The sequence below is a fragment of the Telmatherina bonti genome (genome assembly GCF_933228915.1).
Source record: "Telmatherina bonti genome assembly, chromosome: 5".
Classification (NCBI taxonomy): domain Eukaryota; kingdom Metazoa; phylum Chordata; class Actinopteri; order Atheriniformes; family Telmatherinidae; genus Telmatherina; species Telmatherina bonti.
Genome location: NC_136623.1, coordinates 23,015,424 through 23,032,227, shown reverse-complemented (window position 1 = coordinate 23,032,227; position 16,804 = coordinate 23,015,424). Strand labels below are relative to the sequence as shown.

General features: G+C 38.6%; 2 protein-coding genes across 2 annotated transcripts; both read left to right on the top strand.

Annotated features, from left to right (window-relative positions):
* Nucleotides 1–711: 711 nt before the first annotated feature.
* hacl1 (2-hydroxyacyl-CoA lyase 1) lies at nt 712–6,312 on the top strand. Its single transcript, XM_079240187.1, has 17 exons — nt 712–865; nt 1,060–1,164; nt 1,250–1,290; nt 1,370–1,450; nt 1,537–1,609; nt 1,680–1,757; nt 1,864–1,958; nt 2,034–2,146; nt 2,270–2,405; nt 3,132–3,237; nt 3,401–3,484; nt 3,578–3,679; nt 3,770–3,924; nt 4,430–4,579; nt 4,664–4,771; nt 4,857–5,043; nt 6,197–6,312. The coding sequence occupies exons 1-17, from the start codon at nt 815–817 to the stop codon at nt 6,227–6,229; spliced, it is 1,698 nt and encodes a 565-aa protein (XP_079096313.1). The 5' UTR covers nt 712–814; the 3' UTR covers nt 6,230–6,312.
* A 1,762-nt stretch (nt 6,313–8,074) lies between these two features.
* colq (collagen-like tail subunit (single strand of homotrimer) of asymmetric acetylcholinesterase) lies at nt 8,075–16,148 on the top strand. Its single transcript, XM_079240790.1, has 17 exons — nt 8,075–8,232; nt 8,803–8,912; nt 9,227–9,328; nt 10,113–10,157; nt 10,319–10,345; nt 11,082–11,153; nt 11,344–11,406; nt 11,504–11,530; nt 11,609–11,653; nt 11,737–11,772; nt 11,855–11,935; nt 12,848–12,944; nt 13,489–13,619; nt 13,825–13,944; nt 14,048–14,189; nt 14,279–14,381; nt 14,464–16,148. The coding sequence occupies exons 1-17, from the start codon at nt 8,136–8,138 to the stop codon at nt 14,531–14,533; spliced, it is 1,368 nt and encodes a 455-aa protein (XP_079096916.1). The 5' UTR covers nt 8,075–8,135; the 3' UTR covers nt 14,534–16,148.
* The last annotated feature ends 656 nt before the right edge of the window (nt 16,149–16,804 follow it).

Genomic DNA, 16,804 nt, shown 5'->3' with positions numbered 1-16,804 from the left:
ATAACCCAGCAGCTCCTGTTTGTGATATTGCTGTATTTCATTTTTTTTTTCTTCAGAAATTTTTGTCAATAATGTTTGTAATGCTTCTGCATGTCTATTATTCAAGTGTGTTAATGGTTATTCTGTATTCATCAGTAATGGGTAGGTAGGTATATTTATACCATTTGTACCATGGAGACTGAATTATAAGGAAAGCAAATAAATTTGGAGATATTTTTATCTGTTGGTGTGAATGGTCTGAACTGTGACTGTTTTTCATGAATGTATTTTCTGTTATTTATATAACTGTATGCATGTGTCCTGTACCCCCTCGATAACAAGATGATGCATCTTAAGGGGTTATCCTTGTAATAATATTCACATCTCCACTTTGACTTTCACTGCAGAGGCAAAAAAGGATTGTTCATATGAAGTTAAATTCAACAAGAAATTTAAACAAATGTCATCGCTGACTAAGATGAAGTGGTCGTGTTTTACATCTTGCAATCAGATATTTAAAAATACATGTCATATGTTGAAAATGTTAAAAACCTATTAAAAAAAAGCGACCTATTCAACAAGCTGAGAAAAATAATTGCTCTTTGCACCTTTAAGGCTTGTGTGAAGGCATATGCTCACCGTCCGATGATTGGCTTACAAAACGGAAGTAGACTTAAGGGGCGTGTCCACGATGGGCCACGAAAGAGGCAAAGTTTAGTAATATGCAGTCACTGTAAAGAGTAGTCCCTAAAGTTTGCCACAGTTCCGTGCAACATTGTGCAAGCACTTTGTTTAAATTTTTTTTTTTTTTTTTTTTTTTTTTTACAGAGGAATCATGGACGACGTGACAGGTGCTGAGCTGATTGCCGAGTCTCTGAAGACTCAGGTATGATCGTTTGGAAATGTATAACAACATTGTTCATTCTTACATTAATTATACAAAAATAATGTCAAAGTTCAAGTGCTTCGCAGTCAGGCTAAGAAAACCTTTGAAGCATAAAATTAGCTTAAATCGTGCTTGCTTATAAAACTTATTAATCTCATCGTCCTATGGATAAAAAAAAAACTGTGTCCTTGCAGAAAGTGGAGTACATGTTTGGGATAGTTGGTGTTCCTGTTATTGAGGTGGCCATGGCTGCTCAGGCTGCTGGGATTAAATATGTGGGAATGCGCAATGAACAAGCGGTAAGTTATAACAGATTTTGCACTCCATTTGTGACAAAGGTATTACATTGTAATTATGGTACCTGGTTAATATTGTCCCCAACAGGCGTGCTATGCAGCTTCTGCCATTGGATACATTACAGGGAGGTAAGACCTTGACCTATTGAATAACATCATGTGAACAGCTGCTTTGCTACTGTGTAACTGTGTATTATCTGAATCCCAGACCAGGTGCATGCCTGGTGGTGTCTGGTCCTGGACTCATTCATGCACTGGGTGGGATGGCCAATGCTAATATGAACTGCTGGTATTGCTTTGTTATTAAACATTTACACCATACATCCATACCATAGTAGTGTTATTGTTTATAAAATGAGTCTTACTTTTGTGCAGGCCTGTGATTGTTATTGGAGGGTCCTCAGATCGAAACCAAGAAACCGCAGGAGCCTTTCAGGAGTTCCCTCAAGTAATTCTTATGTTCTTATAAGGTGTTATCTAACAATGCTTCACTGCACTGATACTGTTTTTGTCTCCAGGTGGAGGCATGCCGCCTGTATAGCAAGTTTTCTGCAAGACCCAGCAATTTAGAAGCCATCCCATCAGTCATAGAGAAGGTCACGACATTATCTTGTTTCAGTCTGGTTTAGTAAGGCATTCAAGGGACTTGTATGATATTAACACACATGTAACTGATGTTTTGTTGTATGCGGTTGCTCATAGGCAGTACGAACAAGCATATATGGTCGTCCAGGCGCAGTATATGTTGACATTGCAGGAGACATGGTGAACGCCAAAGTGGATAGGAGCAAAATCAGGTTTGTTGGCTTTCTTACAAGTATCAGCTTTGTAACTTTAGGTGTTGGGCCCTCAGAGAACTGTCTTTCCTTCAGAAAAGTCTCCTGCTGTCCACCTCCTCCAGTGAGTTTGGCTGACCAGAGTTCTGTCAGACAGGCCATCTCTGTTTTAAAAGCAGCCAAGGCGCCTTTAGCCATCATCGGAAAAGGTAATATAAAGCAAACATGCACTTTACCCTTTGTGAAAATCTGTCTAATTATATTCATCACTGATGAATAACTTTAGTGTAATAGATCATTCATGACAACAAAAGTGATGCTATGATCATTAGGAGCAGCATACAGCAGAGCAGAGATTGTGCTGCGGGAGTTTGTGGAAATGTGTGGCCTGCCATTCCTTCCCACCCCCATGGGAAAAGGTGTCCTACCTGATGATCACCCAAACTGTGTGGCTGCTGCCCGCTCAAGGTCAGTTATAAATTCTCCAAAGTAATCAAGCTACAGAACCAAACATCTACTGGTATTATTATCTCTCTACATTGGGTAGTAATAAATGTATATGTATGTAAATATATATCATTTAAATGAAAACTGTTTAACTCTGTACATATTTTTTTTAAAGCTGTGGACATATTGTATAACAAAAAAGACCAAATGCAATGATAACAGCACTAATTTGTGGTTGTCAGTCATGTTAAATTATTTTAAATGATTTTAAATACTTTATTTCCTCAGTAAAGAGTTTATTCCTGCCAAGCTGTATGTCCATGTCAGTAATGTACCATAGGCCTAGGAACCACTCTTTGTCCTAACATAATCCTTTCTCTGAAGTTTACAAGCAATTTGTCACACAAAAGGTATCAGCTTGGCTTTTCTTTGAACATGATTTGTGAGAAATTTGAGAAACAAAGTTGTCCTCTCCGACATGTTGGTTCTGTTCAAATTGTTGAAGCATCAGATAAAAGCCGGATAGTTTGGAGCTGGGTTAGAATATAACAAAATACATTGAAAAACCAATTTTTTGCTTTCTTTTTTGTGAAGAATTGTTTTAATCTGTTAGAGCAGAAATATCCCAAAGCTTGAGAAAAAATGTGAGAACCTGAAAAAACACTTTAGACAATTGAAAAATAACTACGATAAGTATTAAGCAAAATCTTCATCCATTCTTTTAACTGTGTTTTTAACTTCATCCAGAGCTCTTCTCCAGGCGGATGTTATCCTTCTGTTTGGAGCCAGGCTAAACTGGATTCTGCATTTTGGTCTGCCACCCAGATTTAATCCTAATGTTAAGATCATCCAGGTTTGTAAACATGTTGTGTGAATTGTCAGTGCAACCTTTCACATGGAAAGGTCTACATACCAGATAGAAAAGCATTTAAGCACTGACGTAAAGGTGGAGCTTTTTTGTTGGTTTTTTGTTTGTTTGTTTTGTTTTTAATTGTTTGAACATACTCTTCTTCCAGGTTGACCTCTGCGCAGAGGAGATGGGTAACAATGTGAGGCCAGCTGTTGCTCTCCTGGGGGATGTCAATGCTATTGTTACTCAGGTCTGTCATAAGATTATGGGTTGTTTAAAGACAAATCATACCTTTACACCTCTGGCGTGTCTATTTCTAAATCAATTTTCTTCTTTTCCTCAGCTCTTGACGTGTATCCGCAAAGATGGCTGGAAATATCCTTCTAATACAGAGTGGTGGAGCACACTGAAGGATAAGATTGCTGCGAATGCAAAAATATCCAAGGTGACTTTGACCTACTGACTGCATGAGAAGTTTCTTAAATCATAGCTTTTTTACAGTTTCACAAGATTGATTTTTGTGATTCTTTTACAGTCACTTGCTCTGAAGGCAACGTTGCCCATGAACTACTACACAGTGTTTTATCACATTTCCCAACTGCTACCACGAGACTGCATCATTGTCAGCGAGGGAGCAAACACCATGGACATTGGACGCACTATGCTGAATAACCACCTACCTCGACACAGGCAAGGCCAGCTCCTTTATGGAGATGTTAAATGCACATGTACTCCAACCCTGTGCATAAAACCGCATGTACTGATAGAGATGAGTGCAAGCTGAGGAGTTTTGGTGAACATAATGAAGGGGAACAATTAGCACAGCAGTTTTCTAAAATGTGCAAATATTTTGTTTCTTTGTTTTCCTGCACATGTATTTATGTATTTAAACATTTCATCAAATATGCTTTGCAAGGCTTTGCGTGCTTTGTTGGTACAAGGGAAAAGAAAGAAGAGATAAACCCTAAAAAGAGCTGAATACTATTCCCAAAGTGCTTTAAAGGTGGAAAACACACACACAATCCTCTCAGTGAAAAACAGTAAACTTAAATGGAACTGTACAGTTTGCTATGATTTAGGTTTGTTATCAAAAAATTTGAAGGTTTTTTTTTTAAACACAAAGCCACATTTGACATTTTATATTTGATTGAAAAAGCTTGAAGTGTAATAAGGAGGTAATGTCCATTATTTGCAGGCTGGATGCAGGAACCTTTGGAACAATGGGAGTGGGACTAGGGTTTGCTATAGCAGCAGCTGCTGTGGAGAAAAAGGGCCGAAGAGTTGTCTGCATTGAAGGAGACAGTGCATTTGGATTTTCTGGTATGGAGGTTGAGACCATTTGCAGGTTGGTTCTATTTCAGTCAGAGTATACAATTAAAATACTGTTGCAATCATTGATTTCATCATCATCTTGTCTTTTCTTTATCAGGTATAATTTACCTGTGGTCATTATTGTGGTGAATAATAATGGCATATACAGTGGAGTAAGTGTTGAGACATGGAAAGAAATGGCAAAAATGGGAGATCTTACCTCTGTGTGAGTCTTACATCAGGGAGCAGACATTCACAGTGATAGTGGCATCCATGATTAAATAAGCTTAAATAAGTCTGTTACCTTTTAGAGCTCCCCCTGTGAGCCTCCTACCTGAGGCACGCTATGACGAGGTCATGGCAGCGTTTGGAGGTCGAGGCTTGCTGGTGAGGACAGTGGAAGAGCTTCGGAGTGCCTTACAGATCAGCCTGAGCGACTGGGAGAGGCCAAGTCTGCTCAATGTACTTATTGACCCTTCGTCAGACAGAAAACAGCAGGTACAGATATTGTCTGTGAAAATGAAAAAAAAAACTGCTGGGCTTTTGTTATTATGCTTTTCTTTTGACTAGTTTCCCTAAGCAAAAGAAGAAACAAGAAACAAGAGATTTGCCATATTTCCTGCAGCACCTATGTTGCTTTAAACACTGTTGATGGGTTACGATTGATATGAATGACAGAGAAATTCCTAAATAGATACAAAAACACTTATAGAGTTTGCTAAATAAATAAACCTATGTAAGAAGGAACAGCCTCCACCATGTGGTCAGACGTTGGTGTTACAACTTATGTTGAGCAGCTAACAGGGTTAAATCCCCATTTTTGAGGCTTCAGAATTGTGATGAACACACATGGTTAATGCTAGAAGCATATTTTCCAAGTCCACAGCTTATGGACTCTTTTTGTAACCTTTCAAAGAGTCAGGATTAATTAGTTATCATAACTAACATCCTATAGTTTACCTTATAAAACAATTGGAACCAGGACTGTGCAGAAAATCCTTGAGCTCTTTGCTGTCGATTGACATTAACACAACACATTCCATAAATCTATGGCGAAACTCAGTTGATTACTAAAAGCTGCACACAACAGTGTGTACCCTTTTTATTTTATTTTTTTTTTGACACCAACAGTCACAACAGTAAATCCGGTCATTATTAAAAGCAACAGCTCTTTGATTAAGGGGTTGTACAGAGTATTGGACTACTTGAGCGTGGTCTTATCCTCTCTCTGCAATATGACTGACATAGAATACTGAACGCTAATCCATACACTCCAGGTGCACTGCAGAACTGCTGTATCCCCCTCACAATCCCTCCACTTCACACCAATCTGACCTGTCTATTTCAGGGGGCCCATAATTAGAAAGCGTAGCCCACTGTGTTTATGTTGAATGTATCCATGCAACCCTTTGCAGACGTGGTTGAGCATGGCTGCACATTTCATACATACAAAAAAAAACTTGTCTTGATTTCCTCATAGTTACTTGAATGTTTTTCATTTTTGTCAGACTTGAAGTTAAAGCTGAGTCAAGATGAAAACTGTTCATGGGTGAACAATACATTTTCAGCTGTTTGAAAGGCTTCCACTATAAATGTCTGAAAAGACTTATAGCTGTGTCTTAAAATGTAATCATGCTGTTTGTTTTTGCAGGAGTTTCCTTGGCTCACACGCTCCAACCTCTAGACATCGGTCCTCACCAGAACATTTTAAAGCAGCTGTCGAGTTTTCCTCAGGAAACTGCATGGATAATATGAAGCTACTTTTGTTTTTTGTTATGATTGTTTCCATGAAATACCTGCAATTTCTTAGATTTTTACTACTCTGTAGTACCGGAGTGGCCAACGCTGCTCCTGTAGAGCTGTAGTCCTGCAAATGTTTGGAGTTTTCCTGCTGCAACACAACAGCTGGAGAAGACCGGCATTGGCCACACCTGTCTTGTATAATTACATAGTGCCAGAGCAAAACCTTTTCTAATTCAAATATCTAATGGTTTTTATGATGATCAGTCATTTCTTATTCCTAAAAAGGGCTGTAGCTATGAATGACCTAGTAAATGTCATTTTGATTAACTGATCATTAAGATAATAATAATAAAATAAAGCAATTTATTAAAAATCAGTTCTTTCTGTGTTGTTTGTCCAAATGAAGATGAAAAGACACTCTTTAAAGAAATACATAACATACAAAAAAATCCGTATTTGATCGTCAAGAACTAAAATCTTTCCTTTATTTGATTATGTATATTTAAATACATTTTTGAACTTATGTTGAAACACTTTAGGGCACAGGTATCAAACCTCAGTCCTCAAAGGCTGGTATCCTCCAGGTTTTTGTTGTCTCCGTTGGATCCATTTGATTTGAATTAGGTGTGTTGCTGCAGGGAAACAACAAAAACCTGCCAAAGACCAGCCTTTGAGGACTGGAGTTTGACATCCCTGCTTTAGGGTAATTCCATGTCATTTAATCAGGAGCCCCTGCCTCAATTCTTCTGATTTGTCTTTTTGTTCCTTTTGAACAATGAGTTTGGATGACAGGAAACGCATACATGAGAAATTCTTGGGGAAATTTATTTATCAATTTACTTCTAAGGTTAATAGATGCTAATATTAATGCAATATTAAAGCACTATTTTGCCAGTTGAATTTAAAGTTTGCAAAAAGTACCTGGTGATTTTTCAGAGCATATTTTGGCCCTTTTTGTGCGAGCCTACTGGACAGTAATCCACAAGAATGTGCCACACTTATCACTACCTGGCAGAGCAAGTACATATTTTACCCATAAGCAATATGCTGGACAGAATTCTCTTCAATAACTTTTAAATCCCCTAAACTAGTTAAGTCTGATACATATTCAGTATAAATAACTACAAGTTTATTGATTCCCAAATAGCATTCTTCATCATATGGATCCATATTTCAAAAGGGGAAAAGATATATCAAATGTTTTAAATTCTTATAAAATGTCTAAGCCAACACCAAAAAGCCAGAGAGTTCTTTTATATCTACATCATAGGTATTTTTATGAGTTCAACTTGTAATCTACCTAAACAACAGAAACAGTCTGTATTTAATATTTTTCTAAATAACTTATTAATCTACTTTTAATGAGCTGTCATCTTCACCAAAGACTATTACAGAGAAAATGGCTGGACTAAAGTGAAACACAATGTACAATAAAATACACTGCACAAAAAAGTAAAAGACCTGTCAAGGGCCCAAGTGTCCTCACCGGACAAATGCACTGTAATACCTTCCCCTAGAGAGGAAAATTGATTTCTTTCTTATTTTTTATGTCTACGAAGTCACCCAAGAGGAGTGGAAACAACAATAGCAGCCCCCTACAGTAGTAGAAATCTAATATTGGCACCAGAGGCAGCTGGCGGGCTGTCTCCTGTAATTTTAGCACACACTGATGCGGAGGAAAGATTTAATGGGCATTGGTCAGCGTACCCTCTTGTGAGGGCGTAAGGGAGACCGACAGAGCAAGTGTAGAGAGAGGGTGGGGAGCGGTGAGGGGACAGAAAGGAAGAAGGCAGCGTGCGAAAGCTGCTGTGGCTCAGACATAAAGTCAGGCAACTACATGCAGCAGCATGACTCTTTTAACACTAGGACTCTATCTGCTACTGTGGTTTTCTTATGGTCTGGCTCAATCCTCATTTCTGGACAGCTTAGTTTCATTCCCAGCAGGTAGGAGTTTTAATATTCCTGAGGTTACATGCATGTGTACATATGTGAGCGTTCTTAATGTGCAGTCAGCACACACATGCAGAGGTGTTTTTGCATTGATTCTTCTCATTTTGAGATCCATCTTGAGTTCGACTTAATCCAGTGCACTTGTTTTTATTTCTTGTTTCCCATGAGGTAGACTGGAAATGCCTCTATAAATAGCGAGAGCGGCTTCAGTTCCTCAGTGAGGGACACTTCATATCTGTCCAGCTCTAGGAATTCTACTGGATGGATGTCATGATCTGATAGTTTGCACCTGCTTCTATGTTGTTTAGGCTTCCAGTGCATCCTGTAAACCTCTTTGATTTATCCAATTTTGAGTGTGAGATTTCTTGGCATTTTGTCATCTTTTTGTTAGTTGCGGAAGCATGTCTATTTGAAATGAAGCATTTTATTACTCCTGTTTACAGAGATGATTTAGTTTAACTGGTGCTGAAGTTAAAATAACACATAAACATGACGTATTCAAACTGTCCTCTCCCAACTTTGACTTGTGGTGTAATTTGCAACTGCAATGCGTATCTTGCACAGCTCTCAGATCCCAGGAGCAGCAGAAGAGTTTTAACCTGTGCTGTTTACTGAGTCCTCCTCCACCCCCACTGTTTCCTCCACCTCCTTCACTTTGGCGCCGCTATACACTTGTGAGTCAAAGTCATGTGACTTTCTATTGTAGAATATCTATGTTGATATGTCCTTGGGTTATATCCATGTGGCCCCTTACTCAGTCTTTTGACCCCTGAGTTGAGCTTGTTGGTTAAACCACTGGTGGAACATGCATTTGGAGAGAAAAGATTTTGTAGGTTGTGATTTATCAAGTCATTGCAGACATGAACATTTTTGACAAACTTTGTTAAAACAGCTAATGTAGTGCTGCTACTTCACAGGCTCTTCCATCATTAAGAGTTTGACATATCAGGGAAAAAAATTGTGCAATTTTAGTATTTCTGTTTTACAGGATGGAGACACTTCACATGTTGACAGTGAGTCAAACAGTGAGAATAAAGGTTCTTCCTGTGTTCGAGGCTCTCCAGGGCCTGCTGGTCCTCCTGGACCTCAGGTAGGACACCAGACTTCCTTCAAACATTGTAGTTATCCCAGCAAAAAGAACCACACTGTAGATAAATAGGTCTTCCCAAGTGGGTTAACAACCAGTATGGCTTCATTCCAGGTTCTTCCATGTTATGGCCTCTTACTGTAATTCGAAGTGTTGAGGATTTCATGCAACACATTAGTCCTGTCTTCTTTCCAACCTGATAGTTCCTGCAGAACAGGCAATGGGGATTTCTCCGGCCCATGCAGCACCGCAGCCCATTAACGCTCTACATTTAGCTGTGACACAAATAGCCTTTTTCCACTGCCTGCCAGTGTGCCACACATCATTCTCAGAAATTGTCTGAAGTGTCATATGCTTGGAAAGGCGTACTGCGCTGCGTAAATTCCAGGGATTACCACACACACACTGGTGTCCATGTGTTTGTGTTTTCTAGTTAAAGATATAAGATATTTTGTTCTATAGAGTCTTGGTAAATTACCTTGTCTGCTGTTCGCACAGCTTTTCTGAAGTTAAAAGCAAATTCAGCAAATGATTTTGAAGCTGCTCATTTCAGGCAGTTACAGCACCAACAGGGCTACAGCAGCATTTCAGTTTATCACAAAGACCCACAAGGCACTTTTTAAATCAATAGGGGCCAGTCAGCCTTTAGTTAATTGAAACTGCAGCTGTGCTCTTCCAGAAGCAGAGATGACTTTGTAGTGGGATGTTGTGGACAATAAAACTAATTTAGATGGCTATCTGAATGATTTATGAATAAATATTTTCTTTTTGTCTGTTTGTGTCTAAGGGTCCACCCGGATTACCTGGAATAAAAGGGGCTAAAGGAGAAAAGGTAAGCAGTGTATTTACTGTATTTGCATTTGATTTTATAACTTGCTCATTATTTTTATAAATTCAGGTATAATTGACCTGTTGCACATCACTGATAAATGCTTTCGGGAAGTGCAGTAAGTGACTGCTGTCCTTGTCTCCTCCTCCACACCCGGTTGTCAGGGAGAAATTGGAAGACCTGGACAAAAGGTGAGACTCTCCATTAATCTCTCCATAGTATTTGTGGATTTACTCAAAAATTAGATGCATAGCCTCATCCTGTTCACTGGCTGTAAGTCAGAGCACTGTCAACATCAAGAGATTGTGTACAGGTACAACCTTGACATGAGACAGAACACGCACTGGCAGGATGCAAGGGATGTAGGCAAGGCTGGTGAGACAGGCTGTTTTTTATGACAGGGGACCGAGCGTGCTGTTAGCCTCCTCTAGCACAGAAACCATACTGCCTCTCTATCAACATCCAGCATCAGGATTCCCTGTCAGATGGGCTGGCTTTTGCTTGAATAGGAGGTAGACAACCACAGCCTCTTTTGAAAATCAGGACAAAAATTTTCCTGAGGTAGAAGATGAGCAACCTCCTAACTGATCTGTGGCTGTGGTAGAGCAAAAAAGGCAGTCCCCTTACCAAGCAGGTTTCTAGCACCGCAGTGCAATTTAGTTTAGTGCTCCAGCCAGATCATTAATCTTTTTATTCCCAACAAGCACAGAGTCCTGTTCTATATACAGCCCATCATTTAATTAAAAGAGAGCAAAGTGACAGGGCTCGTTAAAGCCATTCTCCTCCTGCATGTACAGTAGCATCTGATATATGCTGCAGTGAGCTGTCAGCTACTGCTTTTCAATTTCTTTCTTTTTTTTTATCTGTAAAGTAATTATGTATTAAGACCACAATTTAAAAACCTTAAAAACTGATGTGCCACTTTAGGGTCGAACTGGGAATCCTGGGCGTTCAGGGAAGAAGGGAGAGGCAGGATGGCCAGGAAATAATGGGGACAAAGTGAGTAAGTCAGACCATATAATGTAGATCATATAAAATATGACACAAGACCAATAGGTAGCTGAATATGGAAGTGTAAGAGTCTAATTGTTGTTTGTAGTCCTTTTATAAAAGAAATTGTGATAAGGTGTTTGGAACATGTTGTAAATTTAGGCCAAACCCTTTTTGACCAATGTTTTCTTTCTGATAGGGTGAGAAAGGTGACCCGGGGTTAATGGGTTTGCCTGGAGCCAGAGGACCATTTGGGCCAAGGGTATGATCTACACACGAAGTATTCTAATCGAGATTTGATGTCAACACCTGGTTTTGGTTTTCATCTTGTCTAAGTTTTTAAATGTCTTTACTTCTAGGGTTTACCTGGATATAAAGGGGACAAAGTATGTGCTTGCATGAGTTATTATCATATAGGAGGAGATAGGTAGCACATTGTAACACATTGCATTTTGCTTCATCAGGGTTCTCGAGGTGACCGTGGTGAAAGTGGACTGAAAGGAGACAAGGTGGGTAGAATATCAGCAGCATGGTATGTCCAGTTCACTGTATGAAATGTGACTTAATACAAGCTGCTGCTCTCTACCCACAGGGTGCAATGGGTTTCCCAGGCATGCTTGGACAGAAAGTAAGAAAAACACTCCAGCATCTCTAACATGGCTGATTAATTGAATGTCTTTAATAATTAGTTAATGTGATTTGTTGTGCAGGGTGAAATGGGTCCAAAAGGAGAACCTGGGATATCAGGAAACAGGGGACCCACAGGCCGACCAGGGAAGAGAGGCAAGCAGGTGAGGAGTTTGTACACACATCTTTTTACAAGTTTTGTAAGCCACGTGCCTCAATCAGCATTGAATATATATATATATATATATATATATATATATATATATATATATATATATATATATATATTTTTTTTTTTTTTTTTTTTTTTTTTAAATTTTTTTTTTATTATTATTTATAGTAAAAATACAGTAAATCAAAAGAGTGGACAGCAGAGCTGGACTGAGTAAAAGTCCATGACAGACTGATGTCAGTGTTAAAGGCTAATAGCACGTTGACCACTGTGTTGCATTGCTCTTCAGTTATGGTCCTGTGTTTGGGATCAGATGCTTTTTTAAAATCACAATGTTTTCTGTTCTTTACTGTTTTAATATTTTCCTGCTGAAATGAGCAAGATGTCAAAGAGGGCAACATATGTAGCTCAAAAACCTCAGCTGAAATGTTCACAGCATGATCAGTTGATAACGAAATGTTGCGATCTTTTAGGACAATCTGAGTCTTTATTGTCAACACTTCATAACTTACACAAAATTAAATTCCAAACTACACAGATATCTGATTTAAAAATCTGCATAAAAATCTTAGTTTTTATAATGAATACTCTTTGTGCAACTTTTGGATAAATCTGGTTTAAATTGTTTACTTTATGGGATCATTTTCCTCAGCATGTTTTTGAAATGGGGTTCTATTAAAATGCATTTAATTTGAACATTACTTATGTATATCTTTTCTTTTGTATTTTATCTCTGGAGTTGACTTGTAAAATTCTAAAACATAATGTGAGGACATATTTTAAACCTGACCCACTTCTTTTGTTTTGATTGGATTGTCATGTACTACGCAGAGCGGTGATGCTCTGATGTAATTTTGTTCTTAGTTACATTACAATGACAATAAAAGTGGTTGCTTGTTTTCAGGGAATAAAAGGAGACCTTGGGAGAATTGGTCCTATGGGACCTACAGGACCACAAGGACCTCCAGGCCATCCAGGTCCTCCTGGTTTACCTGCCACAGGTAAAATCCTTAACAGACCTATTTAAGACACCAAAAAAGACATTTTATTTAGTCAGACTGTGACTGCCATATTCTGTGGTGAAAGACTGTGTTGGTGAGACAGGGTAAACACTGCAGTCAGCAAAGGGAAGCAGACTGTAGTGCAATGAAGAAGTGACACCAGCAGTCTTATTTAGCGCCACAGAAATCTAATCTCCTGAACTGAAACACGATGCTCTGACGATGACATCATGTGGCCAAAGTAGGTTTAAACATTGCAACCCTTCCTAAAGTTTTACAAATATTGTGTCACCACATAATCCAAACTAAATTGTCATGATCAGGTATCTGTATCAACGAAGCTGATTGTGTTTGCCTCTGCAAATATAAATCACCAACATTACATTCAGTGTTTATGATATCTGGAGTTCCTGTAGCGGCACACTTATTTACTGCCTTACAAAAATCTTTTTGTTTGCATTGATCCTTAAGCTTGTTTTTGTCCTTTTTAAATCAATTATTTAATTTTATTTATCTATGTTTTCCACGATTTCATGTCCTTTAGGGCTCTACATGGTTGGGGCAAAAGGAGCTCCTGGTCCACCAGGGCCCCCTGGAAAGTGTAACTGTGGCTCTTTCAGTAATTCTCCATTTGATGACTATCCATCCACAGAAAACTATCCCAAAGTTCCTGCAGTAAGCAACAAGTGGCTTTGTTGTGAAATGCATACTGTCAAAATGGCTTCTCATAGAACTGAAAACTGGAAAACAAAATGAACAAAACAAAAATTAAAAATGATATGCCTGTTTTTGTGTTTTAAGCAAAAAGTATTAAAATACTTAATTACTTAAATTATATCAGATTTCCTTTTACAACTCTTTCTTGTATTTTTCTGATTAGATATTTGTGGTTAGCAATGAGGAAGAACTGGAGCACCTTCACACCGATAATGCACTTGCATTCCGAAAAGATCAGCGATCTCTCTACTTTAAAGACATTGATGGCTGGCTACCCATCCAGGTATCACTGCATTCAGGACAATTGTATTGTATATTTCCTTTACTTAATGGTGGCTTTCAGACAGATTTTCCTTTTTATTGAAGTTACTAAAACTGTCCAAAAGACTCTCCCATTCCAGCTGACACCCTTCCAGTCCATGGAGAATGCACCTGACGATGAAGGTTACTGTGGTGATGGAATAGTGCAGATCTCCAGCGGGGAAGAGTGTGATGACAAAAACAGAGTTGTGACGGATGGCTGTGTCAGTAAGTCCACATCAGATGGTCTTTAACTGCTTCTTCGTTGTGCATGTACAACATGACTCCCACTCTGCTGTTGTCTCCTTTTACCATAGAGTGTAAACATGCCTACTGTGGAGACGGATACCGCTATGAAGGGGCGGAGGAGTGTGATGGGAAGGACTTTGGATACCAGACATGCAATTCATATCTTCCAGGGTAAGCGCTTAATATGTTTGCAACAATTGTGGTATGAAAAAAAAGTAAAACTGGCCTAATGGGTTTCTTCCTTTCACTTTAGGTCATATGGTTACCTCAAATGCACATCATACTGTGTTATTGACTCCACAAACTGCAAGTACTTCACTTGAGGTGGCATATGGAGGATGTACTGTAGCTGGATCTGCTGTGTGTCTTTTGCTTGACACATAATAGGAATATTTTCATGCAAAAAAAAAAAAAGGGAAAAGAACAATCATGCTCTAAGCAAAAGACTCTGATGAACGAGGCAACCAATGATCATATATTGGAAAAAACAGAACTCATGTATACATTTACACATAACTCATCTGTGTTTCTGCGGAGATGCCTCCACTCTCTGGAACTGTGCGGGACATCCGCACTCTGTCTTAACAAGCACCATATAAACTGGCCTCTTCACCACGCTGGACTGCACGGGAACCAAGCTCTGAATGCAAAAAGCTGTGTAACAGTTATGCAGACTTCATTGCCATTAAGAGATGACGAAGAAGAAGCAGGCGCTAACAGAGATGTATTAATCTTCATACAGTTACTGATGAGCAAGAGGCAGTAGGACATCGAGAGCCATTGTCCCAGGTATTCTACTGCAGTGTGAATGTCAGTGGCACTTGCATGACAGAAATTGGTAAGACCATGACAGCAACTTTACTTATTATTTTCAAAACAACTTTTGTACTGTATTGTCTCAAAATTACATTGAGAAGTTTTTACGCAATGGTAAAGCAAGGTATGTAATCTTTGGGTGAGACTGTTACTGTAGAAAACCACATCTGAAGATTCACTGGTCCTAAAACTTCAGAGGCTAACTTAGCTTTGTTAGCTTGTGGTATCCTATACTTGACATGGATAGTCAGTCTAGACAAGATTTAATTAATCACAACTTCTCAGGAACTAACCGGAAATGTAACTCCAGTCAGCACCTTTTCCACATTTGTCTCACTGCTCTCGTTATTAGCAAAATGGCTCGGACTGTACCCTGAGGAACACAAGCAACTCAAACAAAAGCTTTAAAAGCTTATTATTATATGCAGTGCTGTATAACGGAGTTCCTTCTCTGTGCTACAATGCGAAAAAGAAAATATGTGAAGGCTTTAAACTGTTATTGCTCTTAATTATCTAACTGCACAGGAATGGCTGGACTCATCTGTGCCTCCTAAAGGGGGAGAAGATCAAATTCCAGGTTGTTTTCTGGTCATTACTGTACTTACTTTAATACCTCTTTATCCAATCTTGCTGTCTTATGCAGCCACACAGAAACTCAACAGTATACTTAACAGTGTAGATACAATCTGCTTTGTGCTAAAAATGACTGTTGACATAAGCTGACATTTTCCATAAGCTGCTTTATGAGTCTCAGTGCCAAGGGAGACTTTTCCTCAACTGTACAAAAAAATAGTCAGGCGTTTATATGATTCTTAGAGAAAAATAGAATCAAAAGAGAAAGACTGTTACTGTATCATGTCCGCATGCTTGTGAAAAACTCCTCATGGGTGTGAAGTATTTCCACTTTGTTACACACTGTTCTGTAAATCATCATTGCATTCATCAGCATAGCAGGCGTCTTAAGAAGTGCTCTGTCAGTGTGTCTAAATACTGAATGTATGACAACCCTTATAGTGATGAAGCAGGTACAATACACAACTATGTTGGAAATTATGTTACTGCTGTGTCTGTGATCTGTACTGCTCTGCTCTTATACTGTGTATGCACAACAGTGCTGAAACATGCATGTGATAATGTACTGTATTATAAAGCTTTATGAAGTATAGTATGCACTGTGACTGGAATAACAAGTGTTCATGTTGTTTCATTATTCTGATATGATTTTTATAGTAGTTGTGGACAATTGAAAAGAAAAGAAAAATAAATAAATAAAACAAGTTTATAAAAGCCTCAGTTTTACAAAGACTTTCACAAAGGTGAGTGAGAATCTTGGTCACATCTGCTGTGATTAAGAGCACTGCAAATGGGAAAAAAAAACATTTTTGAGGACGTTATTGATGCAGTTTATCATTAACTTTTGAAAATAAATAAAAGAAAGAAAAAAATATCTATCAGATTAAAAATATTGTCAATTGTTCCCTTTTAAGTGTTGCATTCTACTTAAATTCACCATTTCTCAGAGATGGCAGCTCCTCATTCTGTTATAATGAGGCCCTGCAGAGCTGGGCTTATTCATCTAGATAAGGGATGATGATAAAGGTTGTGGACGAGAGGCAAAGCCAACGTTTCAACACAGATATTTGAGACTGGTTATGCATGTTTACATTAGCCTGCTGTAATCCTATCAATCACATCAGAACAATTTGTCTGCAAAGATGCCTTAGTAAAAGCTTTCCTTAGCATTCTTAGTCATTCATTTGCACCCTCCCTAAACAGAC

What these genes read in the sequence shown, in the direction of transcription:
- hacl1 (XM_079240187.1), top strand. Translation starts at nt 815, where the DNA reads ATGGACGACGTGACAGGTGCTGAGCTGATTGCCGAGTCTCTGAAGACT. An exon ending in CCGAGTCTCTGAAGACTCAG is followed by an intron (nt 866 to 1,059) that starts GTATGATCGTTT and finishes GTGTCCTTGCAG; the next exon opens with AAAGTGGAGTACATGTTTGG. An exon ending in AATGCTAATATGAACTGCTG is followed by an intron (nt 1,451 to 1,536) that starts GTATTGCTTTGT and finishes ACTTTTGTGCAG; the next exon opens with GCCTGTGATTGTTATTGGAG.
- colq (XM_079240790.1), top strand. Translation starts at nt 8,136, where the DNA reads ATGACTCTTTTAACACTAGGACTCTATCTGCTACTGTGGTTTTCTTAT. An exon ending in CAGGAAATAATGGGGACAAA is followed by an intron (nt 11,154 to 11,343) that starts GTGAGTAAGTCA and finishes TCTTTCTGATAG; the next exon opens with GGTGAGAAAGGTGACCCGGG. An exon ending in CTGGATATAAAGGGGACAAA is followed by an intron (nt 11,531 to 11,608) that starts GTATGTGCTTGC and finishes TTGCTTCATCAG; the next exon opens with GGTTCTCGAGGTGACCGTGG.